At 33.1% G+C, this 25,960-nt stretch overlaps 6 protein-coding genes across 14 annotated transcripts; 2 read left to right on the forward strand and 4 right to left on the reverse strand.

Annotated features, from left to right (window-relative positions):
- Positions 1-1,748: 1,748 nt before the first annotated feature.
- Positions 1,749-8,047, reverse strand: LOC130663043 (calcyphosin-like protein). 5 transcript variants are annotated; one of them, XM_057462086.1, is made up of 5 exons: positions 7,702-8,047; positions 3,311-3,465; positions 3,056-3,233; positions 2,268-2,477; positions 1,749-2,204 (listed from the first exon to the last, which is right to left on the reverse strand). In XM_057462086.1, exons 2-5 carry the CDS (start codon positions 3,460-3,462, stop codon positions 2,103-2,105), a joined length of 642 nt encoding a protein of 213 aa, XP_057318069.1. In that variant the 5' UTR covers positions 3,463-3,465; positions 7,702-8,047; the 3' UTR covers positions 1,749-2,102. The 5 variants fall into 5 exon arrangements, with proteins under 5 accessions (XP_057318069.1, XP_057318073.1, XP_057318068.1 ...); XM_057462090.1 differs by lacking the exon at positions 7,702-8,047 and adding an exon at positions 4,552-4,746 and having other exon boundaries at positions 3,311-3,451; XM_057462085.1 differs by lacking the exon at positions 7,702-8,047 and adding an exon at positions 4,552-4,744.
- LOC130663040 (uncharacterized) lies at positions 7,023-9,786 on the forward strand. 3 transcript variants are annotated; one of them, XR_008989155.1, is made up of 3 exons: positions 7,023-8,235; positions 8,335-8,411; positions 8,601-9,786. XR_008989155.1 is itself a non-coding variant. In XM_057462083.1 (2 exons), the coding sequence occupies exons 1-2, from the start codon at positions 7,234-7,236 to the stop codon at positions 8,341-8,343; spliced, it is 1,011 nt and encodes a 336-aa protein (XP_057318066.1). In that variant the 5' UTR covers positions 7,025-7,233; the 3' UTR covers positions 8,344-8,575. The 3 variants fall into 3 exon arrangements, 1 of the variants encoding a protein (XP_057318066.1); XR_008989154.1 differs by having other exon boundaries at positions 7,024-8,235; positions 8,619-9,783; XM_057462083.1 differs by lacking the exon at positions 8,601-9,786 and having other exon boundaries at positions 7,025-8,235; positions 8,335-8,575.
- On the reverse strand, positions 8,451-11,674 carry LOC130663039 (uncharacterized). 3 transcript variants are annotated; one of them, XR_008989152.1, is made up of 4 exons: positions 11,336-11,674; positions 9,332-10,902; positions 9,039-9,231; positions 8,451-8,674 (listed from the first exon to the last, which is right to left on the reverse strand). XR_008989152.1 is itself a non-coding variant. In XM_057462082.1 (3 exons), exons 2-3 carry the CDS (start codon positions 10,787-10,789, stop codon positions 8,671-8,673), a joined length of 1,755 nt encoding a protein of 584 aa, XP_057318065.1. In that variant the 5' UTR covers positions 10,790-10,902; positions 11,336-11,674; the 3' UTR covers positions 8,451-8,670. The 3 variants fall into 3 exon arrangements, 1 of the variants encoding a protein (XP_057318065.1); XR_008989153.1 differs by having other exon boundaries at positions 9,039-9,249; XM_057462082.1 differs by having other exon boundaries at positions 9,039-10,902.
- Positions 11,675-12,728: 1,054 nt separating this feature from the next.
- Positions 12,729-14,724, reverse strand: LOC130663893 (phosphatidylinositol N-acetylglucosaminyltransferase subunit A-like). Its single transcript, XM_057463444.1, has 6 exons — positions 14,570-14,724; positions 14,324-14,503; positions 14,027-14,261; positions 13,653-13,950; positions 13,212-13,572; positions 12,729-13,152 (listed from the first exon to the last, which is right to left on the reverse strand). Exons 1-6 carry the CDS (start codon positions 14,696-14,698, stop codon positions 13,081-13,083), a joined length of 1,275 nt encoding a protein of 424 aa, XP_057319427.1. The 5' UTR covers positions 14,699-14,724; the 3' UTR covers positions 12,729-13,080.
- Positions 14,725-15,901: 1,177 nt separating this feature from the next.
- Positions 15,902-19,100, forward strand: LOC130663892 (endoplasmin). Its single transcript, XM_057463442.1, has 3 exons — positions 15,902-16,118; positions 16,241-16,327; positions 16,414-19,100. Exons 1-3 carry the CDS (start codon positions 16,073-16,075, stop codon positions 18,642-18,644), a joined length of 2,364 nt encoding a protein of 787 aa, XP_057319425.1. The 5' UTR covers positions 15,902-16,072; the 3' UTR covers positions 18,645-19,100.
- Positions 19,101-19,544: 444 nt separating this feature from the next.
- On the reverse strand, positions 19,545-25,933 carry LOC130663890 (nuclear pore complex protein Nup160 homolog). Its single transcript, XM_057463440.1, has 6 exons — positions 25,717-25,933; positions 25,204-25,517; positions 21,639-25,124; positions 21,336-21,569; positions 21,173-21,272; positions 19,545-19,818 (listed from the first exon to the last, which is right to left on the reverse strand). Exons 1-6 carry the CDS (start codon positions 25,799-25,801, stop codon positions 19,802-19,804), a joined length of 4,236 nt encoding a protein of 1,411 aa, XP_057319423.1. The 5' UTR covers positions 25,802-25,933; the 3' UTR covers positions 19,545-19,801.
- Between the last annotated feature and the right edge of the window lie 27 nt (positions 25,934-25,960).

Raw genomic sequence — 25,960 nt, forward strand, 5'->3', positions numbered from 1 at the left:
TTTTTTTAGTCTTTTTCTTGTTCGTTATCATTAATCACTAATTGAGTTTTTTAATGATTAATATATTTAACTCATATATTTTTATTTCCTTACTCTCAAAACAGAAATTTATTTTTCTTTATTATTTTTTTTAGAAAAATAATTATCTAATTAAATGACTATTATTATTAATGATAGTAAAGTTAGCAGACATTTGAAATTAAAAAAATTTTTTTTGACAGATAAACAATGAAAAAAAAAATTTCTAAAAAAATGCACATGTCGGAAATTTAATAAACTATACGTGCAATTTTTCAAAATATATTTTTTATTATTTATTTTTTTGTTAAAAAAAATCAAAAAATTTTTAAATGTCTGCTAACTTTATTGTCATTTATTAATGATACTGAAGTTAGCGGATGTCTAATAATTTTTGGATTTTATTTTAGACAGTAAATTATAAAAAAAAAAAAATTGAAAAAATTGCACCTGTAGTTTTTTAAATTCTCTACAAGTGCATATTTTTAGTTTTTATTTTTTTGTAATTTATTTGCTGGAAAAAAAAATCCGAAAATTTTTAATTATCTGCTAACTTCAGGATCATCATTTATTAATGATAGTAAAGTTAGCAGACATTTGTGTGTGAATGTAGCAGACATCAGAAAAATTTAAAATTATAAATAAATAATTTTAAAAATCATATTTGAAAAAAATGCGCTTACTAATTTTTAAATTTTTTAAATGCGCACTTTTTAAAAATTTAATTTTTTAAATTATTTACTGTATTTATTTGAAATTTAAAATTTGTCTGATATCTGCTACATTTACACTCATTATTATTATCACAAAAATAATATTTGTAAAAAATGCGCTTACTAATTTTTAAATTTTTTAAATGCGCACTTTTTAAAAATTTAATTTTTTAAATTATTTACTGTATTTATTTGAAATTTAAAATTTGTCTGATATCTGCTACATTTACACTCATTATTATTATCACAAAAATAATATTTGTAAAAAATGCGCTTACTAATTTTTAAATTTTTTAAATGCGCACTTTTTAAAAATTTAATTTTTTAAATTATTTACTGTATTTATTTGAAATTTAAAATTTGTCTGATATCTGCTACATTTACACTCATTATTATTATCACAAAAATAATATTTGTAAAAAATGCGCTTACTAATTTTTAAATTTTTTAAATGCGCACTTTTTAAAAATTTAATTTTTTAAATTATTTACTGTATTTATTTGAAATTTAAAATTTGTCTGATATCTGCTACATTTACACTCATTATTATTATCACAAAAATAATATTTGTAAAAAATGCGCTTACTAATTTTTAAATTTTTTAAATGCGCACTTTTAAAAAATTTTATTTTATTAATTATTTACTCGATTTATTTGAAATTTAAAATTTGTCTGATGTCTGCTACATTTACACTCATTATTATTATCACTAAATATTTTATATTTGTTGTTATATAAATAATAATAATAAAAGTGTAAAGTTACAGTTGAACGACCGGATTTATTTAATTGATAAAGTCTTTATATTACAGAATTGTGCAACGCAAACACCTTTGACATTTTTGTTCCGGTTTTCAAAATTATTATTACGTCGGTTTAATTATTTTATTTTTCTATTTATATTTTATTCCAGTTAAAATAATTATTGTTTTCTTTTTTTTACTAATTATTTATTTTTAATCAGAGTACAGTACACTAGTCTCTATATAAACAATAAATAATTAATTAATTAATACACTTTGTAAATAATAATGAAGCTGTGGATGAAAAAATTTGTTTAATTAACTGACAATGAGAGTATAAGTACGATTTTATTTATGGAATGTCGATAATTCAAAGCTTTGTATGTTTTATTCATAAAAAAAAATATTTGAAAGATTTATATTTTATATGAACACTCATGGGCATGCACTAGTTGAATAATAAATATATCACTGCAAAAAATTTAATACCTTTAGTTTTGTAATTTTACTTCGCAGGCGCGATTATTTTTAATTAAATCAATTGTAAGTAATTTATTATTTTCAAAATTTATCAGCGCGGGAAATTCGAATCCGATAATTTTATAAATTAATTGGGGTTTTTTTAAATTTATAATTTGTAGGCATTACGAATCATGAGATCAAAATATGCATCGTGATCAATGCTAGCACTTATTGCGCTGTAGTAATTCATAAATTCTTCCATGGTTACCTAGATAATTAAATAGTTAATTAATTAACAGGGAATTTATTAGTTGAGTAGTAAAATACTTACGACACCGTCTTTAGAACTCTCTTGCTCAAAGTTTCCCAAAAATTTATTCAAGATACTCTCCTCGCTCTCCTCGCCGCTTATATATCTCGGATGACATTTGACATTGTAGACCCCGCGGAGATCAGCAACTGTTATCTCTCCGTCACCAGTCTTATCAAGTTTTTGAAACGCTTGCTCGACTAGTTTTATACGGCTCTCAGACATCGGAGGCTGTAATTATATATTTTATTTATATAATTTTTTTACTAACTTCCTGCTTGTTTTATCTTTTTAGCCATAAACGTTTTTAATTTTTAGAAAATTGATAATTCAGAGTACGGGGAACAAAAAACGGATCCTCAGAAAAAAAATATTTGGTATTAAATTAATGAGGGATAAAATGATCAGCTTAAAAAATTTTAAATGGCACAACTTGTCCCAAAATATTCATTTTCGCATTAAAAATTATAATTAAAATAAATTAACTATCAGTACTAATATATTTATGTATACTGTAAAAAATTTTCGGAGTGAACGCGGATTGATTGCGGAGCAGAAGACCGTTTATTTATTTAATCTCCTCGGAGTGAAATTCACTCCGAAGGGGAGTATATTTTAATATTAAAACTCCCAATCGGAGTTGATTCTGAATTGAAACAGAATCCAGATCCCTCTGAAATCTCTCCGCTATTTACTTATCATATGGAGTGATTTTTTTTAACAACTCCGAGTGGCGGGTGGATTCAAATTTAAATAAAATCCACAATCACTCCGAAGCAGCGAAAATAAATTTTTAAAAAAATTCTTACTCTAATCGCAGTAATAAATTCATTTAAATCAATAGTCCCGCTTTCATCGGTATCCAATTTAGTGATCATCTGATCAATTTCTTCCTCTTCGAATTCAAAATTCATGGCCTCGAATCCTTCGACAAGTTCTTCTTTGCTCAACTGCTTATTACCATCTTCATCCATCCGACGAAATATTCTATAAATATATATCACGATCATTAGCTCAATAAACAACTTCCTCTTGCGAATGAAACAAATAAACAATAAAATTACCTTGCCAGCCCAAGAATACCCCCAGCACCTCTGGCTAAACAGAGCAGCCGAAGTTTCTCAATAGAATCTTCGGCGGTATGAATGGCCCTCTGGGCCTTGTTAATCATTTCCGCCTCCTGTCTCGTCGTCGCGCTCACCGGTCTGTTGGACATTATCTAAAAAATTAACGAAACTAATTAAAAAAGTCGATAGAAAAATCGTCACGAGCTAATAATTATCTACCGAATCAATAACCGTAGCCTACATAATATTTCAAAACATTACTATATACATATATATATTATCTAAATAAAGATAGTGATATATCTTGATGTTGCGCTGGACTAAATAAAAGTTATCGTGTTTTGCAAACCATAACGTGTAATACAAGTGTAGCTTACTGAGCTCGTCAGTTAATTTTTAAAATTATAAAACAAAGTTTGCATGTACTCCATTCCAAAGCTAAAGTCCACACACCTCTTTATATATTTATATATAGACTAATGTTTGTCATCGACCGTAATGCCACTACATCCCTATATGTGATATCCATTAGTGGGATAGATAATGTATTAGAAGGCAAAGGCAAAGGCAGAGGCAGAGGCAAAGGTAGAATAGTAAAGAAAATTTACGTCTGCATAAATTATTGGTACCGATCGATTTACTTTTTATATATTAACGCATTACGGTCTTGTACAAACTTTAACCATGCCCTCTTTTAATACAAAATATATATATTATTATGTGTTATAAATATGTATATATATATAATCATTACTCATAAGATTTATTTGTTAATAACTGTGTAAAGCTCATTATATCACACATGTAGTCTATAATAATAATAATAAATATAATTTATTTGAAAATCGTGTTACTTTTTGCGAAAACAAATAATGCGGGTAAATATTCAAACACTTTACGCTGAGTTTAAAACTTTTTTTTTTTTTTAAAACTATTTGAAAGCGTGATTTTATTTTGAAAGCTACTCAAGCAATTTTTTTTTTTTTATATAAATAAATGTAATTTATATGAAATTAATTAATTAAGCTTTAATAATTATTTGTATAATTAATTTTTTTATTATACGAACCTCAGGTAATTGGAAAGTTTGTTACGCATTAAAAAAAAAATTGAAACAATAATTTGTTTTTATTAATTATTATTTATTAATTAAATAATTAATTAATTGATTGATTGATTGATTGATTGTAAGTCATTGGTTGTAAAAATAAATTAGATAATTAGTAGTTAAAACTTACCGGAATCTTTTACGAAACAGTTTGACAGTAATTTATTTTAAATTTTACTAAATGAACCGCCAAACTTTAAATTTAAATTTAAAAAATTAATACGCGGCAGAGATTTAAGTTGATTAGAGGGACGATAACGAGGATACGGCGACCAACCGGATGGAAAGTGACAATATAACTAAGTATGCTGGTGAATAAAAGCTAGAGCACACCTCCAGCCCACCTTTACATCTACTCGTGTTATATATTTGTATATACATATGTATGTCTATTTACTATTACCGCTACCACTGATACTACGTGCAGACAATTGTACTATAGTAAAATATATGTAATACGAAAAAACTTAATAAAAGTACACTCAATACATGTAACTTATGTCGAACAATGTCGTCTGATGCTTGGATGTAGTTCACATATGTTCATTTATTTTTATATTTCATCAATTTACTTAAGTATGTATGTAAGTCAAGTTAAGTCATTCAGGGTTAGTCTATAAGTTTTTTTTTTAAATCTCATAAATTTTATTTCAATTGGCGGGAGGGGGGAAGGGGGTACTTAATTTTTTTTTATATTTGAAGAGAATGGAGACAATTTGCAGCTGCTGTCAAAAAAAAATTTTCAATTTTTGCGGGCAAAATGGGATAGTCCCAAAAAAAGTGAAAAAAAAATTATGGAAATTAAATAAATTTGAGGAAATTAAATTTTTTTATGTAATTTACATTAAGGAAAATTATATTTCACATAAATATTAGATGCTAAGGAAGAAAAAAATATTTTTTACCATAAAAAAAAAGTCATTAATATTTTTCGACTGACGCTTTCAATTTTTGAAAAAATTTAACAAAAAAAATTCAATGGAATACTTAAAAAAACAAATGATTTTTATAAAATTTTGGGGGTATCCCATTTCCCCCCCTCTCTTTTTTATTGATACTAAATAAATCAATTAATTAAGTATATTAATTATTTATGTCTCCACGTAATGAATAATTTTATTTAATTTGTATTTAAATAATTTTAAAAATAAAAAAATTAATTTTGACTAAAAAATTTGCTTCAAAATTCAGCATATATAAATATGCACGCACAGGAAATCTTCACCCTATCCAAAAATTCCCATAGAATCCAATAGAAGAATACAATATGTGTGCACTCACTTTGAATGCAGAGACGTTCGCTGAAAAGCATGATAAAATTGATTTTCATTTATATTTTTCATTAATTAATAACTAATTTACTAACTATTCGAATTGATGCTGTATATTAAGATTATTCACAATATCAATATTGAGATTATTTTATTTAATTTTTTAATGACAAGTACAATTAAAAATTCATTTCTTGTTTGATTGGATATTCACTTTTTTTTTTGTATTAAATCATGAATTTAAATGTTCCCGGGCATCTGGAAGGAGATCCCAATACGTCATAAGTATTAATGCGCATGCGCGACATAGCTATACTGGTAATGAGATGTTAATTAATTAAAATTGATAATAAAAGGCGATAAAACGTTAATTATAATCGAACAAACGAAGATTATGATAGGACAAAAGAAAATGAATATTAATTGATTCATAACAGAAAGAAATAAAATGACGATAAGTTGAGGGGGGCTAAGTTAAGGATGAAAATTTAATTATTTAATTATAAATAAACCATCAACGAACAAACAACAACAATTGACGGACAATAACGAACAATCGACGAACAAACGATTGGGGCATTGAAAAATTAAAAAAGTGTAAAAATCAAAATTGACGGGAGCTAGCTTCAGCAAGCCCGTTAAGAGTATAATAAAAAATGCATACAGTGTCATCTATTAAAATTGGAAACATTCAATCGATTTGAATTTTTTTTATTTTTGTTGATATACAATCAGCGGCGGGTATTCATACCGTACCCGGTTACAAGCGTGCCTTGCAGATCTCTACTATTATCACTCTACCAACATACCACTCTCTTAAATAGATTTCTATGCGAAAATATCAATACTAAATATATTTATGTTGCAAAATAATTCTATGTAAAATTATCTCTATGTAAACTTATTCTATTAAGTATAAATATATGCGAAAATAATTCATGTCCAAAATATCTCTATATTATATATCTCTATGAAAATTAAGTCTCTACAAAATTTACTATAATATGACAGAATTAGGTGTTAACATATTTATATTATGGAATTTCTCCATAACTATACAACTCTCCTTAATATTTCTCTATTCTGCATATCTCTATGACACAACAATTCTATAAAAAAATTTTTCTATTTAAAAATTTTTCTATGTTGACAAAAGTCAGTTTCATAACATCTCTCAGCAAAAAAAAAACTAAGTTTTACGAATGATTTTGTGTCTTACCACCAGCAATCGCGTGGCGCTACCATAAAATTCCAACAACAATACAATAATAATGATAATGATTTAAGTAATTATAATTTTTTCTTTTTAAATGTCATTAAATTTGAAATTATAATAAAATATTGACAAAGTCAGGATTCAAATGAAATTATAATAAAATACTGACAAAGTCAGAATTTTGTCATTGGCCAAAATGCGACTGCAGTCTGCAAAAGAACGTGGAATTTTCTGATTGGCTGACCCACTCCAGCCATTTGGGATATCTTCAGAAATTCACTCTTAAAGAGAAAGGTAAATAGTATAAAAAGTGTCGAGTTTTAAAATGCCTTTAAAAAAAATCGAACAAAACGTTGATAAAGAATATCATACATGGGTACTTGAAAATATGAGTGAAACATTCGCAAAAGTAAATCCGGCCAAGAACCAGTTTCTAAATTATCCTGTTAAGGAGACTCACTACTTTTCTACAAAAGCTCAAGATCATGCCGTTGACTGGTACATCACATTGAATTTTGCTAATAATGAATTGAAGTCTGGATTCAAGATATTTTTCGACGCTGTTAAAAAATTAGAACCTAGGAATCATGTCACCTGTAATTTTTACCTGGTCGATGCCGACAAAAATAAGTTTTTTCTTGGACGAAAGAACCGGAAATTTGATGATTCTCAGGGTTTTTTTAATCATCCTGAAGTATTTAGACACTGTTTACCTTACCCCGAGTTACCGAACACAATAGATAAACTACTTCCAAATAATACCATGACACTGTACATCGAACTCATAACTTACTTGGATGATGATCCTATATTTCCTGACGAGCGTATGGTTTACGCCTATTTTCCAGATCCCAATTCATCAGGTGATTTCTCGGAGTTATATAAAGTTCAAGATGACCGTGACGTTATGATTTATGTACAGGGTGTTGCATTTCCAGTCCATAAAAGAGTATTGGAAGCACGGTGTCCTAAATTATATGAAATGGTTGATCATCATCAACAAATGTCTGATGGCAATGATAACCAAGTAGCTCTTACGGATATAGAGCCAGAGATATTTAAAAGAGTTTTAGAATTTATGTACACTCTGAATGTTGAGGACTTGGATGATCATGCAGTAGGTTTGCTAGAAGCTGCTTCGAAATATAAATTAACAAGACTGATAAATCTGTGTGAACAATCCCTCATCAGCTACTATTATACCGACGAAAATGCTGAAGAAATTAAATCATTGGCTTACAAGTGTGGCGCCAGCATATTATTCAATAACGTCAAGATGTTACAACTACTACACGCTGTAAATAAAGCCAACGCTATTCAGAAAATGGTATACTTTTTTTTCTTTAATTATACTGTAATTTATATTTTTTTAAATATTCGAAATTTTTAATTTCAATAATTAAATCACTTTTTTTTTTTTTTTTAGGCATACTGAAGGAATTAAGTTTATTGCAGAGTGGATTGTCTTTGCATCACTAGATAGCGATCCATTTATTTATCGCAGTAAGATTTTTCTTCATAAAATTTAAGGGGTTAGGGGTACTCAGGGGTATGAAAAAATGATGATTTTCAATAATTTTTTTTTTGTAGTTAATTACTTTATTTGACAAAAATAAAAACATAGCTTTATTAGAACACGTTTCGATTTGACTTCACGAAAATTTCAAAAAAAAAAATTAATAATTCAAAAAGTTATCGCTGTTTTTGTAGAGCCCGTTCCTCCCGAAGTCCTTTGCGGTGATCATCATAAGTCCTTGGAGATTCATCTAAAATCAATCGGACAAGAAAAATTAGTTTTATTAATAGATAATCTTGTGCCTGATCGAAGCTTTTTTTTTTTTTTTCGAAATTAACAAAATGGCGGCCTCAGGAAATTTTTTTCAAATTTTCGAGAAAAAAACCGACAGTTTATTGTTAAAAAAAAATCGAAATTTTTGAAAAAAAAAAAAATCCTTCGATCAGGCACGAGTTTTTAATGTATTTCAAAAGTACAATAAATTTTATTGAAATCTACCGAGCAGTTTTTAAGTTACAGTGATCACCAGTTCAGAAAACATAGTTTTGAGAAAAACGCATTTAAAGTTTTGCTATGGATTTATGTCGAATTATAAGAATTATTTAATAACTTACACTGAGTCATCTATTCCTGGACCATATAATAGCTCTTCAGCCGACATAGCAGCTTCCAAAATATCGATTTGCTGGTGCCTACGTTGCAATCGACCTTCTCGGGTGTTATCATTAGCGCGCTTATCTGCTACTTTGATACGTGCAGCATCCATTCTTTCTGCATACCGATGAGAATTAGGCCCACAATTAAGTCCTAGTGTATTCATCAAGACTAATAATGAATTTATACCCTCATTAAATATACACATAGCAACGTATGCAGCTATTTGTACGATAGTAAAACTAGTATTTACCGTTTTTGGACATATTTTCCATACTAGTTGGTTAAAGCTTTCATTATTATTCTGATTGAATCCACCTACACATCTTGAAAGTAAATTTTCATTACTAAGATCTTCGTATATAGGCTTGATAGCTTTTAAAACATCAGAAGGTAAAGGAGAATAATCGTGAGAAAAGGTATCAAGCTCTCCTCTTGCTTCAGCGCGCTGGTAAGAGCACCAAGATTCTTCGCCTTTTGGACACATATCATGATTCGGTTTTTCATCACTCGAGCCGTAGTGATAAAAGGTTGCCATTATAGCAGATTTCATATTTTCAATAGAATCACAATGCCGGCGTATTGCTAAACCATAGTACACAGTTAGTTTGTCTATTAATTTTCCTGTGAGCTTACCTCGACCACCAAGACCTTTTTGTTTACTCTTCAGCGTACGTAATCGACTCCCCATCCGCTTTTGGACATGCCCTATACATTCCTTTTTATTTACAGTTGTATTTTCGTAAGGATCTGATTTTATAATTCCTGAATAGGTCTTGGAGTCACCATCACCAATATAGTTGGCATACTTAACTCCATATTTAGTTTCAGAATACGAAAACATTTCGACCATCGCATCCACCTCCATTTTCCCAGAAGACCCTTGATGATTAGCAGAACACACATCTTCATGCGATTGATACCATTCCTCGAACTCAACAGTATTTGTTTTTTTTTTCCAATACTCACATAGCTTACAATATGCACTTTTAATGTTTATGTCAAGAATCTTTCCAGTAAAATAGCCAATTATAGAAGAAACTCCAAATGACGATGTATATCCCCGTTTTTGCCAGGTTCCATCTCCCGATACAGTTAGATGATTTATATCTTCATTTTCAGTTGTTGGCATTGCTTGCTTTTCTTCATTCACAGCTTTCGTCATGAAGGTTTCTGCGACGGCTTTACTACAATTCAAAATCTGTTTCAGTAAAATTGTATGCGTAGATTTATCTAAAAAAGACGGCATGTCCATCAGGCCGCAAAACTTGCACAATCCTTCGTATCCTATTCCTAGTATTCTCATTACAAAAATGAAACGTCTGTTTATTTCATAAGAATGCCCAACGAAAGAACAGGAAGGAATATATTCATTTCCACAGTTATTACATGCAACTACAATTTTGAATCCCAGCCCACGTGTACTTGCTGTTTGAAACACTACATTTCCATCACATTTTTTACATTTTATAAGAGCAGAAATTGCAGTGAATACCTGAATAAAATTTATTATTCGAAATTCAGTACTGCTGTCTTCAGGTACATCATCTTCAGTGTTTTGTTTTAATTTTTTAGAAGATGTACTCTGAATACTTTCATCACGTTCGGCTGTTTTCGGATTAAAAACATTCTTTCTTTTGACTGAACGCGACTTATTAATTTTTTCAGAACTCCGAAGTTCTCTTGAAACCTTTCTAGAATCACGTCCCATGGTTAATAATTTAATTCACTTGAGAAATAATTTATCACAAAACTATCGACTGATCAGTGCAACGACTACAGGTATACTGGCAACCAAAAATTATTTTTCAGTTCTTGTACTACCTACAAATTGTGAATATATATATATATATATATATATATATATATATATATATATATATATATATATATATATATAATTATAAATACATTAAAATGGGGAGATATTCATGACAATGAAACCCGAAAGGTCGGTTGCTTGCAGCTGTTTCTAGCTACCTGCACTCGAATGCCACGTAGCACCCGAGCGTCCTTTGGTCATTGTTAAATAACTCGAAAAGAATTTGTCGGATTCACTTCAAATTTTCACACAATATTTTTAAAATATTATACTTTAAGAAAATGCAAAAAAAAAAAAATCGATTTTTTGAAAATTCTGACTACCCCTAACCCCTTAATACTTTCCAAATAAATTTATTTTATTTTGTGCTTAACTTCTGAGTTTGCATTTTTCTACTTTTGTTAAAACTTTCAATAAAAAGTTGGATTTACTTACTTCCAATTTATAATCTAAATTTGTATTTAATATGTTCAAAAAGTTTTAATTTCAGTCTTTAATCGATGTAAAGTATAAACTTTGTAATATTTCATTAAACTGGAAGAATAAATGTAAATATATATGAAAGTCGACTTGTATTTAAATCATTTATTTTACCTAATAATCCCGTCTTAATTTTTTTATTATAATCTGGGAATTTTAATGATAAGGTAAGAGCACCAGTAGCCAGCCACTTGATGTTAAATTATATCTATGTATATTTTGAACCAATGTTAAAGTATATGACCGGCTGACTGCTGGTTAGGGGCTGGGTATTGGTGCTCTTACCCTACAAGTAATTTATTTTATTACTTTGATTGAATACTAGCACTAGCTTAGAGATACATATTTTTTTTCCATACTTTTTTTCAAGCAGTATAAGATACACTCAATTTACTATAAAACCGCCAGTAATATCTGAATTATACCTGAGTCAAAACACAAATTCTAGTTTAGTCCTTAAAAGCCTCAATTCCTTTGATGGTTTATTTGCCGCTCAGAAAGTGACTCTAGTTCTCAAAATCCTCAATGAGAACTATCAGGTCTAAATGCGAATAATTTATCGATTTTGAATTATAAGTAAGAGCTCAAAATCCTCAACAAATGAAAAGTTATGTTTTGGACTTTGAAAAATTTTAGATCGAAAAAGGGAGGGGAGAGAATACGTCGAATGAGACTTGAGGTTCAAATGCTGATAAAATTATTCCTGTATGTTTTGAGTATTTTGATACTCTAATCCAGACTATGTTATCACAATTTAGTCCTCAAAGTGGTAAAATGGGTCGTAACTACTACTTTGAGGTCTAAACTAGAAAAACTTTCTGTACTGTTGTCAATCTTAAAATTCTAAATTGATCCTCAAAAACTTCATTGAGAACTTTGAGACGAAAATCCGAATTTGTTTTTTGACTCGGGTACTTTTTTACTCAATCAAAACAATAAATTTAAATATATACAACAAATTTTATAATTTTACAGGTAGACATGACGGAATTCAGTAGAGTAGATTATTTTTGCATCAATAAATAAAATTTTTTTTGTTCTTAACTTCTGTATGGATTTTTTCACTACTCAAAACCATTAGTAAAAACTTTCATTTACTTTACACTAATTAACTTACGATCTAAATTTCAATTTAATATATCTAATAAGTGTTTAGTTGAGTAATTGTATTTAAATTAAATTAATCCAATATATGTATACATTTATATATTTTTTTTTTATTTATTTAGTCTGTAAATAAAATACGATCAGTATTTGATTAACAATTGATAATACTCGTAATACTTTTTCTTTTTTTTTAAATACAAACAATGATTATGCATTAAAAATAAATAATATATTTATTTTACTACGTCAATTAGATAAATCTTTTAATAAATAAAAGTATTGTCTTACTTTTACGTATAAAATTCATCGTATGTTAATAAACTATTACAAAGTCTTACTTCTTTACATATCTATTAATTAGTCTATATTTTATTTCGGTTTTCTCATATATTTTTGTAAATTAATTAATTAATCAATGGCGCCAATATTATTTATACAATTGATTTTCGTGATTAAAAAAATTTACAATTAAATTATTAATTAAGACGCATGATTATAAATTATTTATCGATCCGCGAATTATTTACTAGTAATTAATAATTAATAATGTACAATTATCTATAATTTTTCACTATAAAATACATTAGTAATCATCAAGTACTTCTGTTCTTCTTACTTTTTGAATTTTGCTCAGGTTGATTGTAATCATTTGCTACATCAATGTACTGAAATTAAAATAAATAATATACGAGGGATAATTAAAAAAATGAATAATCATGTTTACCTTCCTCGGCACAAAGTATTCCAATATTTGCAGTACGATGTAGCATAGCGAGACCATGAGCAAATACGGCAAGACTCCACTTGATAAATAATTAGCTAATTGTTCGCCGATGGTCTTCTTACCTTCCCGGTGAACTGAGTCGTAAATAATCTCCGTTCTCTTGGTAATATTGAACCAATTATAAATAGATACTATTTTATCATGGACTTGATAAGGACAGATAATATTTCCGCTTTTGTAGTCAGCTATCGCTTGCTCGAGAGCTTCTACAAGAGCGTCTACCTTTGGCTCGACTAGATAAATTAATTCTGGCGGTAACACTTCCGGTATGCCCCCGACTTCGGTTGATACGACTTGCAACCTGCAATTTAAAGTATTTATTAAATAAATGAATGAATGAATAAATAGAAAATTTTATTTAAACATTCAGAAAGTACTTGCCCGCAAGAAGCAGCCTCAACAATGGCCATACAATAGGCCTCCGTAAGACTAGTGTTTAAAAAAATGTGACCTTTATTTAAAACGTGACGCACTTGGGAGTGTTCTAGGCTTCCTAGCAAAGTAACTCGATGCTGGAGTAAATTGCGTTCTCTTATCTCTTCAATAAGCCAGCGCTTAGGACCATCGCCGCCTATTAAAAACTGGACGTCTTGATGCCGCGAGCATATCTTGGGAATTATCTGCGCTAATAAATCGACACCTTTGCGATAAACCAGCCGAGACACCACGACAATTGTGACTAAAAAAAGAAAATCCATAAGATTTTTAAAATTTACTGATATCTGATACCTTTATTTGTGATAATTGTTACGTACTGCAGTTACTTTTCCTCTTGCTGATGTCTGGAGTGAACAATGCCGTGTCCACGGCGTTAGGAATCACTGACACACGGTCTCTGTGAACTTTGGCACGTAGCACAGTGTTCTCTTTCCCAGTATGCGATACGCAGATGCAATGATTGCAGTCTGCTAATGATATCTGAAGGCATTTATTCGTCAAGACCGCTGATGTATCAGCGAAACCAAACAGGGAATGGTCCGTAAATACTGTCTGGAAAATAAATAATTAATTAGAGAAATGGATGAATAATTTTATCAATTAAACTGTCATACTTTTAAACCCAGAAGTCTTCCAATCAGCATTCCTTCATGTGCTAGAGCTGAAAATGCCGAATGCCCGTGAATTATTTCAATTTTTTCTCTAATAAATATATATCTTATCAACGGAAGTGAGCATATCATTGTTGGAAGAACGCACTGATTATAAAATACTTTTATTGGCAAATAGTAGACCTAAAAAATTAATTAATTGAGTAATTAATTGTTTATGAGAATGAGTAATTAAATAATTTAAAATACCTTTAGACCATTTGTCATGTAGCGAATACCCACTCGATCTCCATAGGAATGTGTCATCACCACAACTTTGTGTCCACGACCAAGTAAACATTGTGATAAATTAAATATATGCTCCTCTACTCCTCCCATGTTGGGGTGAAAAAATCTGACACCATACTAAAAATAATGAGTGTAAATGTACCAGACATAAGATAATTTTTAAATTACATACAAAAAAATTAAACTATTAAATTGATAAAATAAAAAATGCGTTCTGATTTTAGGATTTTCTAAGTCAGTTTTTAAATTTTTTTGTTAAAAAAATTTTATTTTAAAATTTAAAAAATTGTCAGACGTCCGCCAACTTTACTGTCATCTAAAAATGAATATAAATATAACAGACATAAGACAATTTAAAAAAAAAATGCATGTACTAATTTTTGAATTTTCTAAAAGTCAATTTTTAAATTTTTTTGTTAAGAAAATTTTATTTTATTATTTTAAAATTTAAAAAATTGTCAGACGTCTGTCAACTCTACTGTCATCTAAAAATGAGTGTAAATATTACAGACATAAGACAATTTAAAAAAAAAAATGCATGTACTAATTTTTGAATTTTCTAAAAGTCAATTTTTAAATTTTTTTGTTAAAAAAATTTTATTTTATTATTTTAAAATTTAAAAAATTGTCAGACGTCCGCCAACTTTGCTGTCTTCTAAAAATGAATGTAAATATAACAGACATAAGACAATTTAAAAAAAAAATGCATGTACTAATTTTTGAATTTTCTAAAAGTCAATTTTTTAATTTTTTTGTTAAAAAAATTTTATTTTATTATTTTAAAATTTAAAAAATTGTCAGACGTCCGCCAACTTTACTGTCATCTAAAAATGAATGTAAATATAACAGACATAAGACAATTTAAAAAAAAATGCATGTACTAATTTTTGAATTTTCTAAAAGTCAATTTTTTAATTTTTTTGTTAAAAAAATTTTATTTTATTATTTTAAATTAAAAAAATAATTATCACCAGATGATTAATTAAAAGTATATCTTACCGACAATTGGTGCTGATTTTTTTTATTTAATAAATTGTTTAAAAAAAAAGTTGATAATTGAAAAAAAACCAAAATTGATAAAAGTACCGATAATTAGTCGAAAAATTGATAGTAAATAATTACAAATATGAATAGTTGATTAGCGGTAAAAGTAAAAAAATTTGAACGAATGGAGACTCGCCATTTGGAGGAGGCAGCCACAATTCGTTATTCCATTGGCTGAAAATCGCTGCGTGGTCGCCGGGGATTGGTCATGGTCGTCAAGGTGGCACTCGCTCGCTCGTGTCTAGTGGCAGCTTGGTCATTGTATTAAAAACACATCAAAATCACACACGGCAGTTTTAACTTTGACGGCTTCAAACAATCACCTTTTTTTAAATAAAACATTTGTCGTAATTATATTTTTTATTTTATTTAAAAGTTTATTTAATCATCACTTCGTCGGTCCAGTAACTATTGGCCACGATGAAAAAATTTATTTATTTTGGTCTGGCGTTTTTGCTCCTAATTGGTAAGATTTTTAAAATCATTTTTTTTACTCAATTTTTTAATTTAATTTTATTAATTAATTAATTAAATATTTTTCTATTCATTGAGTACTTGGCAATTAAAATTCAAATTTTATTTATCCAGGTACGGTGAGAAGTGAAGATGAAATTGAAGAAGAGGTTGGAACTGTTGACAAAGACTTCGGATCAAGCCGGGAAGCTTCCAGGACCGGTAATTTATTTATTCAACTTATAATTAATTTTTAAAATATGCTCTAGTAATTATTTATTAACAAAATGACTATTTATTTAACCTAGATGATGAAGTTGTCAAAAGAGAAGGCGAGGCGATTAAAATTGACGGACTGAATGCTGCTCAAATCCAGGAACTGCGTGAGCGGGCTGAGAAATTCACATTTGAAACAGAAGTGAACCGCATGATGAAGCTCATCATCAACTCTCTGTACAAAAACAAGGAAATTTTCTTACGTGAGTTGATATCCAACGGCTCGGACGCACTGGATAAGATAAGATTCTTATCGCTGACAGACAAGAGTGTCCTGGAAACTAATCCCGAGCTGTCAATAAGAATAAAGGCTGATGTGGAGAATAAAATCCTGAGTATCACGGACTCTGGTATCGGTATGACCAAGGCCGACTTGATAAACAACTTGGGTACCATCGCCAAGTCCGGTACCGCCGAATTCCTGGGCAAGATGCAGGACTCAAAGGCGCCGCAAGACATGAACGACATGATTGGACAGTTCGGTGTCGGATTTTACTCTGGATTCTTGGTCGCCAACAAGATTGTCGTCACTACCAAGCACAATGACGACAAACAGTACATCTGGGAGTCCGACAGCTCCAGCTACAGCATTGTCGAGGACCCACGTGGGGACACTTTGAAACGCGGTACCACAGTGAGTCTTCACTTGAAAGAAGAAGCTCTTGATTTCTTGCAGCAAGACACCATCAAGTCTTTGATCAAAAAGTACTCGCAGTTCATAAACTTCCCGATTTACTTGTGGGCCAGCAAGACGATCCAAGTTGAAGAGGAGGAAGAGCCCGAGACCAAGGAACCCGACACCACTGAGAAACCCGAGGAAGACGATGATGCCGCGGTTGAGGAAGCTGCCGAGGAGGGAGAGAAACAGAAAAAGAAGATCGATAAAACCGTCTGGGACTGGGAGCGCATGAATGACTCGAAGCCCATCTGGACATTGAAGCCAGCTGATGTTCCTGACCAAGACTACGTCGACTTTTACAAATCTCTTACCAAAGACACCCAAGAACCTCTTGCCAAAATCCACTTCGTTGCCGAGGGAGAAGTCACTTTCAAGGCTCTTCTGTTTATCCCCAAAGTTCAACCTGGAGACAGTTTCAGCCGCTACGGCACCAAAGCTGACAACATCAAATTGTTCGTACGGCGAGTGTTTATTACCGACAAAATTAACGACATGATGCCAAACTACTTGTCATTTATCCGCGGTATCGTCGACAGCGATGACCTCCCACTTAACGTTTCGCGTGAGGATCTCCAGCAGCACAAACTCATCAAGGTCATTAAGAAGAAACTCATAAGGAAGGTGTTGGACATGATCAAGAAAATAAACAAAGAGGAGTACGAGTCATTCTGGAAGGAGTACAGCACGAATATTAAATTAGGAATTCTTGAAGACTCACAGAATCGCGCTCGCTTGTCAAAACTCCTGCAGTTCAAGTCATCCGCAATGTCCAACCTGACGACGCTCAACGACTACGTGTCTCGTATGAAGCCGAACCAGAAGGCAATTTACTACATCGCCGGAGCCAGCGAAGACGAAGTTAAAAAGTCTCCATTCGTCGAACGTTTAATTAAAAAGGGCTACGAAGTTTTGTACCTCACGGAAGCCGTTGACGAGCATGTCATCTCCGCACTGCCCTCATTCGACGGCAAGAAGTTCCAGAACGTCGCCAAGGAAGGATTCACACTCGACGACAGCAAGAAAGCCCAAGAACGAATGGAGGAACTCAAGTCCTCATTCGAACCTCTCACCAAGTGGCTCGGAGACGTTCTCTCAGAGTACATCAGCAAGGCCCAGGTGTCCGAGCGTCTTACAGACTCACCCTGCGCCCTGGTGGCCAGCATGTTCGGCTGGACTGGAAACATGGAACGTCTCGCCATCTCCAACGCCCACCAGAAGGCCGACGACCCCCAAAAATCCTACTACCTCAACCAGAAAAAGACTCTGGAGATAAACCCAAGACATCCGCTGATCCGAGAGCTTCTGAAGAGAGTCGAAGCCGACGCAGAAGACGCCACCGCCAAAGAAATGGCGACTCTGATGTTCAAGACCGCCACCCTCAGGTCCGGGTACATGCTCCGCGAAACCGCGAGCTTCGCCGCCAGCGTCGAGCAGCTGATGAAGAAGTCCCTGGGCATTCCTCTAGACGAGGTGCCCGAGGAAGAAGAGGAGGATGACGAGCCGCTGGAAAATGCTCCCGAAGACGACGCGCAGGAAGTTGACGCCGACGAAGAGCCGAGAGATGACGAGCATGATGAACTTTAAATATAAATGATATTTTTTTTCATTCCTTTCATCTGCAATCGTCATTGCAAGCAACCGCATCGACTGATAAAAACTTAACTCCTGCGGTTTAATATTTTTTTATTTAAAATTTTAAAATCCTCAATATCTGGATACTGTTTCAACGCACGATTTTATATTTTAGTGAAGACTTGTATTATTTATTAATTAATAATTAATCAAAGTTTAAAGTTACGGTTATTATAATTAAAGACCAGCGCAACATCATTTTAAGTCATCCTAGTCCTAATTACATCTCTTTCATTTTTATAACGTCAGATTTTTTTAAATCATTGCATAAAACTATTATACTTATCATTGATTTATATTTTTAAATCCTGAATTTGTAAAAAAAAAAATACTAGATTATTTTCAGTTCTTCCGTTCGCGGTCGTACTGCAGAAAAAAATATATTTTAAAAATATATCAACCTGTATTACGATATAATAATAATAAATGTATTTGTATAATAAAATAATTATTAAAAAATATGTAGTATCTATTTAAATAACCAGATGTCTAAATAATCTGTACTTATATTTTTAAAAAAGTCGCAGTTTATTTCACTCAGTGCAGCTTTTAATCCGGATATAGACAAACAAAGACAATCAACCTTTGACTCCACTTATCTGACCAACCCAACACTTTTATTAAAATATTAAACATAAATATAAATAATTATTAATGTGGATTGATAATTAAAAGCTTCCACTTCATTAGTTCTTGAGTTTACGCGGATAAATTCCCGAGCGATTAATCTATCAGCTGCATTTTATTTTTTTTTATTTTGTAAAATGAATGGAAATTTAATGAAACGATAATTTATGTGATATATATTTAATATAAAATGTATGTTTGGTGAGTGAAGTAGAGAAAAATAAATAAATTGAAAAAATTATTTTTTATTGGAATTGACGGATGTTTTTTTACAAATAATACAAAATGAATGATTAAATATCGGCTGTCACTTAATTATATAACATTTATTATTTATTTACTTTAATTATTAATCTAATTGGCGTAAGTCTTAACGAGTATATCAATTGAATTTATTATTATAATTATTACTATTTGTCTACTGGTTGAGCTGACAGTAAAAAAAATTTTGAATCAGGTGTCGGGACCACTCGCTCTATGGACTACGAATTTTTCAACACTGCAACAAATAATGGTGACTTTTATTACGGGAGTCGGTAGCAATTTTATGCTCCACTGGTTTCGCAATGGTGGGTAATTTGGGTAATTGTTTAGAAGAGCTCATCCCTTTGGTTCATAAAAATCGAAAAGTGAATTTTTGAATACTTAATTTTTGGATTTTTTACAAGTGAAAGGGTGAGCCTCATGGTAAACAATTACCGTAATTAGTTTTCTGTTTGATAATTAGATGATTTATTTAGTGATTTAATTAAAGTCAAATTTATTATAGATTTGTTTTAATAAAAGTTATCTTCAATGGTTCTTAGAGGCTGATGGCCAGCAACATTACTCGAGTATTTGGCTTCTGCTACCAATTGGTTCGATATTTATTACTGCATTAGTTATTTTACTTATGGTAATTATTATTCATTAATAAAAAAAAATTCTTTATTACTTATTTAATTTTTTTCTTTGAGTTTGGTGATAAAATTTCAGTAATTAAATTTTTAGAAAAATCAAGGAAAAATTTCCTAAAAAAAAAATTTATTTAATTAATTGATTAATAAAATTAAGGGAAAATTTTCAGTAATTAAATTTTTAGAAAAATCAAGGAAAAATTTCCTAAAAAAAAAAATTATTTAATTAATTTATTAATAAAATTAAGAGAAAATTTTCTATAATTAATCTTTTTAAAAAACTGAATAAAGAATTTTCAGTAATTAAATTTTTAGAAAAATTAAGGAAAAATTTCCATAAAAAAAATTTATTTAATTCATTTATTAATAAAATTAAGGGAAAATTTTCAGTAATTAAATTTTTAGAAAAATCAGGAAAAAATTTCCTTAAAAAAAAATTCATTAAATTAATTTATCAATAAAATTAAGGGAAAATTTTCTATAATTAAATTTTTAGAAAAATCAAGGAAAAATTTTGAGTAATGAAATTTTTAGAAAAATCAAGGAAAAATTTCCTTAAAAAAAATTTATTTAATTAATTCATTAATAAAATTAAGGGAAAATTTTCTATACTTAATTTTTTAAAAAAATTGAATAAAAAATTTTCAGTAATTAAATTTTAGTAAAATTAAGGAAAAAAATTTTCCACAATTAATTTTTTAATGCAATTAAAAAAAAAATTCTATAGTTAATTTATTAATAAAATTATAAAAAAAAAATCTTTAATTAATTTACTAATGAAATGAAATATAAAATTTTTAAAGGTACTATTTAATCGATGTCCACGATTCATTGCGACAACAGTAACCGGAATATTTGGTATGATTATAATATTTGTAGTTCTCATAGTTGTAAATCAAAGATCTGTTTATATATAAAATAAAAATAAAAATAATAATAATAAATGTAATTACTCACTGTTATAACTGGATTGAACTTTAAATCTGACCATATCATTAGACACACGGACCACAGTATCAATGTAACACTCCAGCTTATTGTTCAAATGCTCGTAGCTCTAAAAAATTTAAATTATTTTTTAAAATTCAATGTCACCAAATAAATTATTATTGTTTATTACCTCAATATAAGTATGGTCTTCTTTGCTAGCATGCTCAAGTTCCGACAATAAAACTTCTAATGTATTGAAAGGCAACCAAACTGCTGGTCCTGACATAACCAGCGGAGTCTCCAGCCCAAAGTACTCTTTCCCTTCACCCAAAACGGCATTTATGTAGTCAACAGCCAGATCCGTTGCCTCTAATAGTCGCCCGGAGTTCAGGACAAGTCTCAGTAACTCTGCTGCATTGCGTTTCTGAAAGCGAGACGTAAATTAAATAACGAATTAAAAATTAACTAAATAATTAATTAATGAATTTCTTACTTTATAAGAAGCAACCAGCCATTGAGGCAGAAACGCTTCGTGTTGAAGAATCTTCTTGGCCACGGCTTTGTGCAGCTCGCTGCTGTCCTTCTTCTCGTGTCCGATAGTCAACTTCTCCAGCAACCGCCACGCGATGTCAGTGATATTGGAGCCGTAGCCCGTGATATCAAAGACGTCGTTGAGCACCAGCCAGTCCCAGGCATTCGGGTCCTCGTGCTCGCTCAGTCTCAAGCTCTGCGCCGCCAGATTCTCCAGCACAGAAGCCTTGCCAAGATTGAACTTGTCACACAAATTAAGCGCCACCGTGTACAGGCCGACGCTCGACAGAATGACGATCAGCTCAGCGGCGCCAGCTTGGGCGATGGTGTGCAGCTCGGATTTGAACTTGGAGAGCTTCAGCCTCGCGTCCACCAAATAGTACTCGTTCTGTATGTCCTTGAGCTCCAGAACCTCGACCATTTTTTTAATCTTGTAGTGCAGGACTTCTTTGCCGGTGATGCTCCGCTTCTTCTTGGGGTTCGCTTCGTCCGGGTAGGTCTGGTCGACGACCGGCTTGACGATCCACCTGTAGTTCTCGCTGACCAGGTTCAGAGCGTTGATGCAAGCGAGCAGACACTGAGCTTGCCGAGTTATTATCGGGACTGAGTGGGATTCCTGGCTGAGACGCATCGCCTGCTCGTACATTACAGATGCGGCTTTTCTGATGTTGTTCTTTTCGATGTGAAAGCTGTACAGGAAATTGTAGTAATTGTTCTCCATTAAATCGACGCTGCGAGCTCTGCCGACGACTATTCTCTCTAGTTCTTCGTACATGTCGACGTAAGGAAAAGAAACCAGGTCTATTAATTTTTTCCGCTCGAACAGAGTGACCACCAGCTGTCTCAGACAATCCGAACGTCTTGCGGCGTCGGGGTTTGAGTTCAAACAGTGGTAAGCTTCTTTGTGGTGTCCAAGCTGGAGGTGCTGGGTGAATATTATGGAGTGGAGGGTCGCCAGGTTTGGGTTGTCCTTCTCCGCGATGGTGATGGCGGTTTCCGCGAGCTCGATTATATATTTAGAGGGTCCATGTTGCTCGAAGAGTTCGATCACTTTGAGGAAGTACTGGACGAGCGCGTCGCTGGAGTCATCGGGCGCGTCGAGGAGAATGCTCACGAGAAAATTGTCCGTGAGAATGCCACCGGAAGCACGGAGGAACTGGTCGCAAGCTTTGCTGGTCTCTCCGAGCTCCAAGAGAGAGACTGCGAGGATAAATTTACGCGAGGCGCTGTTCCACTCGCACCAGGTGCTCAGCAATCGGACGTAGTCTTGGACGAGGATGAACTGGCAGCTGGACAGGAGCCACTCGGGGAAGACAAAGTTCCCGCAAATAGGCCAGACCAGTTGGGCGATCAGATTCACGTGGGTCAGCATCCCGAAGTGCCAGGGAATGAGAGTCGTCGCGTCGAGTTCCATGTTGTTTGCCATCAGTATGTAGGCGTGTTTTGCGCCAGAACTCTGGATGAACAGCTCAAGTAGTGACGTAGACCGCTGATGTCTGCTGACTGCTGTTATAGCGCGGGTTTCATTTAATTTCAAGGTTTGGAGTCGCTGGATACTCGTCTCTAGGAGCGTTGGTCGTGACTGAGAGTTCACGGTCGACTCGCAGATCCAATTTACTACAAAGTATGCCTGGGTAAGGATCACTGTGCGCGGTGCCAGTGATGATTTTATTGTGTGGAGTATCCGGGAGTCGAATATTTCCGGCCGACCGAGAATTATCTGCTGGAGAAGCAGCAGATTGCGGCAGATGCTGAAGCGAAGTTTTATTATTTGCGATACAGACTCGGAAACTGTCGAGACGCCGAGTTGGCTTCCGAAGAGATGACTGATGGTGAGGAGCATCCGCGAGGTCTCGGGCTCGGGGTCCAGTTTGAGTTTGTCTGGCTGACCGAGATCGTAAGTCAAGGCTTCTATCAACATCGCCATGGCACTCGCTGCGTCTCTGATGTTCTCTAGTTTGTGATAGAGCTCCATTTGGAAGTCGTACTCGGACATCGGGTCGTCTGGTTCGGTCAGAAATCTTGAGAATAATTCCTCTACAATTATGTCCGGGCTCTTGAGATAAGAGAGCTCGCGTTGGAAATTTATTTTTGTTTCTTCAGACAGTTGGTCCTCGAGCATCACCAGCGTTTCCATCAGTTCAATCAAATCCTGGCAAGTGTCTTCGTCTTGCGATAAAATCGGGGTAGTCTTGAACCGGGAGGCGAAAGACTTTTCGTTGGACAGCATCAAGTGCTCGAGGGCCTCCATCGGTCGCAGAAGTGAGAAAAATGATTTTTTTAGCAGCACTACTCCGTAGACAGTCGGCAGCAAGAGTAAACCAACAGGTCTGCTGCCATTAACATGGTACTGTATCACACATGAGTAAAATTTCGACCAGCAGCGATTGGCGATCTCCAAGTAATCCTCGTCCGTGAGCTCGTAGTCCATAACTTCGGCTTGAATTTCCGCTTCGACGGCCATGCAAACCCGTTCCTTCAATATCGCAGGCGACAGCGTCATGTCTGCCATGAAATTAGACCGCCGGTAAATATTTAGAGCTCTCGTGATGTCCGCAAGAGAAAATTGACCCGGGTGGAAGATGTAACTCAAGTAAGCCTGGCTAGGATCAGTACCAGGGTCCGTCATAATATAATCGCGGTCGGGAATCGGTTCCAGAATCGCCGTTTCCCATTCAGAGCTGACCTGCGCACCGCTGAGAGGCAACTGGGCATGAGTTACCGCGACCGCGTCCATGTGAGTCGTCCTCCAGACGGCCCACAGCCGCGTGGGTGTGAATGAAAAGTCAACTAGATGCTGGTCCGGTGGGAAGAGTGTGCACACGCGAATAAATTTAAACAGACCCGCGTCCTGAACAGGCCTGAGAATACTAAACTCACATCCATAATTAAACTTAAGGTACGTTCCTAAGTACAGCTCGTTGTCCATTGACCCAAGAATTTTTCTGAGCATATGTCCATGAGCACCCTGGGCAACTTGACTGTCAGCAGCGACCTCAGTGACTGCAACGCACTGGGCCTTGTTGCAGGACCACATTCTGACGTTTCCTTCACGACAGAGCGCAAATAAGTAGGTGTCATCACCACAGGGATGAATGACCAGCGACATTGCCACCATTCCTTCAGTGTTGCGACCTCTGAAGGCCGTGGCGATCCCGCTCAGGAATCTCGGGACTATCGAGTCCTGCTTGAGCTCACTCGTGTGAACTAATCCCGTGGCCGCGTCGAGTCTCAGCAGCAAAATGCTCCCCGTGTTGTAAGCCAGCGCAAAAAGCGCTTCCTCGTGGGGCAGAGTCAGCCATGAGGCAGCAGCATGTGGTACTGGTGCATTCGTCGTCCCAACATTCGCTATCACGTGGAAAGAATGGGGATCGCGGGCTACTTGGGCAGAGGCTTCGCTGAATATCGACTGGATCGTCAAGTCTGGATGTGAAACCAGCAAATGTTCCTAGATGATAAATAATAAATAATGAAGATGTCTAATTATACATCTAGATGTTGACGTGGGCATGAATCTGCCTGCTTACCTGCTTGTGTATTTTATCCGGATGCGGAAACGTCAGTTTGTGGATACTCGATACGGTCGCCACGAGTATTATCACCGAGTTAGCTGTCTCGTGTATGGAAATCCCGTCCAGTATCGGAGTGTCGGTGAATTTATAACGAATTTTACAGTTTATTAGATTTATATCAAAGCTGTGCTCCACCAGTTCCAAGACATCGTGGCTTATTCGCCAGTAAATGAACCGGTTCCGTGTGTAATATTTGTAGTTATCACGATAAGAATAACCACTGGCTCGCTCTGGTACTTTTATGTCCTGGAGAGTACTTTGACTTACACCTAGAAAATTTGATAATCATCATAAGTGTCATTTATTTACACAGCATGCGGATGTTGCAATAAATTTAATCTGCTCGACGAATAATTTTAAATTTATTCGGTGGTGAATTTAAATATTTTTTAAACTCTGAAGAGTTTGTATTTAATATAAATAAATAATTTTAAAAAATATAAGCAGGTTATGTGTAATTTTAGTTACCGGTGTTCAAAATAATTTCCTTCCATTTTTCAGGCTGGGTTTGATCGGGCACGACTTCGCGGTACCCAAGTGGAAACTCGATCATTTTAAAAATAAAATAACAGTAACTTGTTTTGTTAATTAACTATTTTAATTTAAATAATTTAAATATATTTTAGTAAATTAACTTTTCAACATTTTGAGCGGGCAACGGCCGTCATTAAAAAAACCAGTTGATCTGCTCTGCCGCCATCTTTAAATCATT

The sequence above is a fragment of the Microplitis mediator genome, chromosome 2, assembly GCF_029852145.1.
Source record: "Microplitis mediator isolate UGA2020A chromosome 2, iyMicMedi2.1, whole genome shotgun sequence".
Taxonomy (NCBI): domain Eukaryota; kingdom Metazoa; phylum Arthropoda; class Insecta; order Hymenoptera; family Braconidae; genus Microplitis; species Microplitis mediator.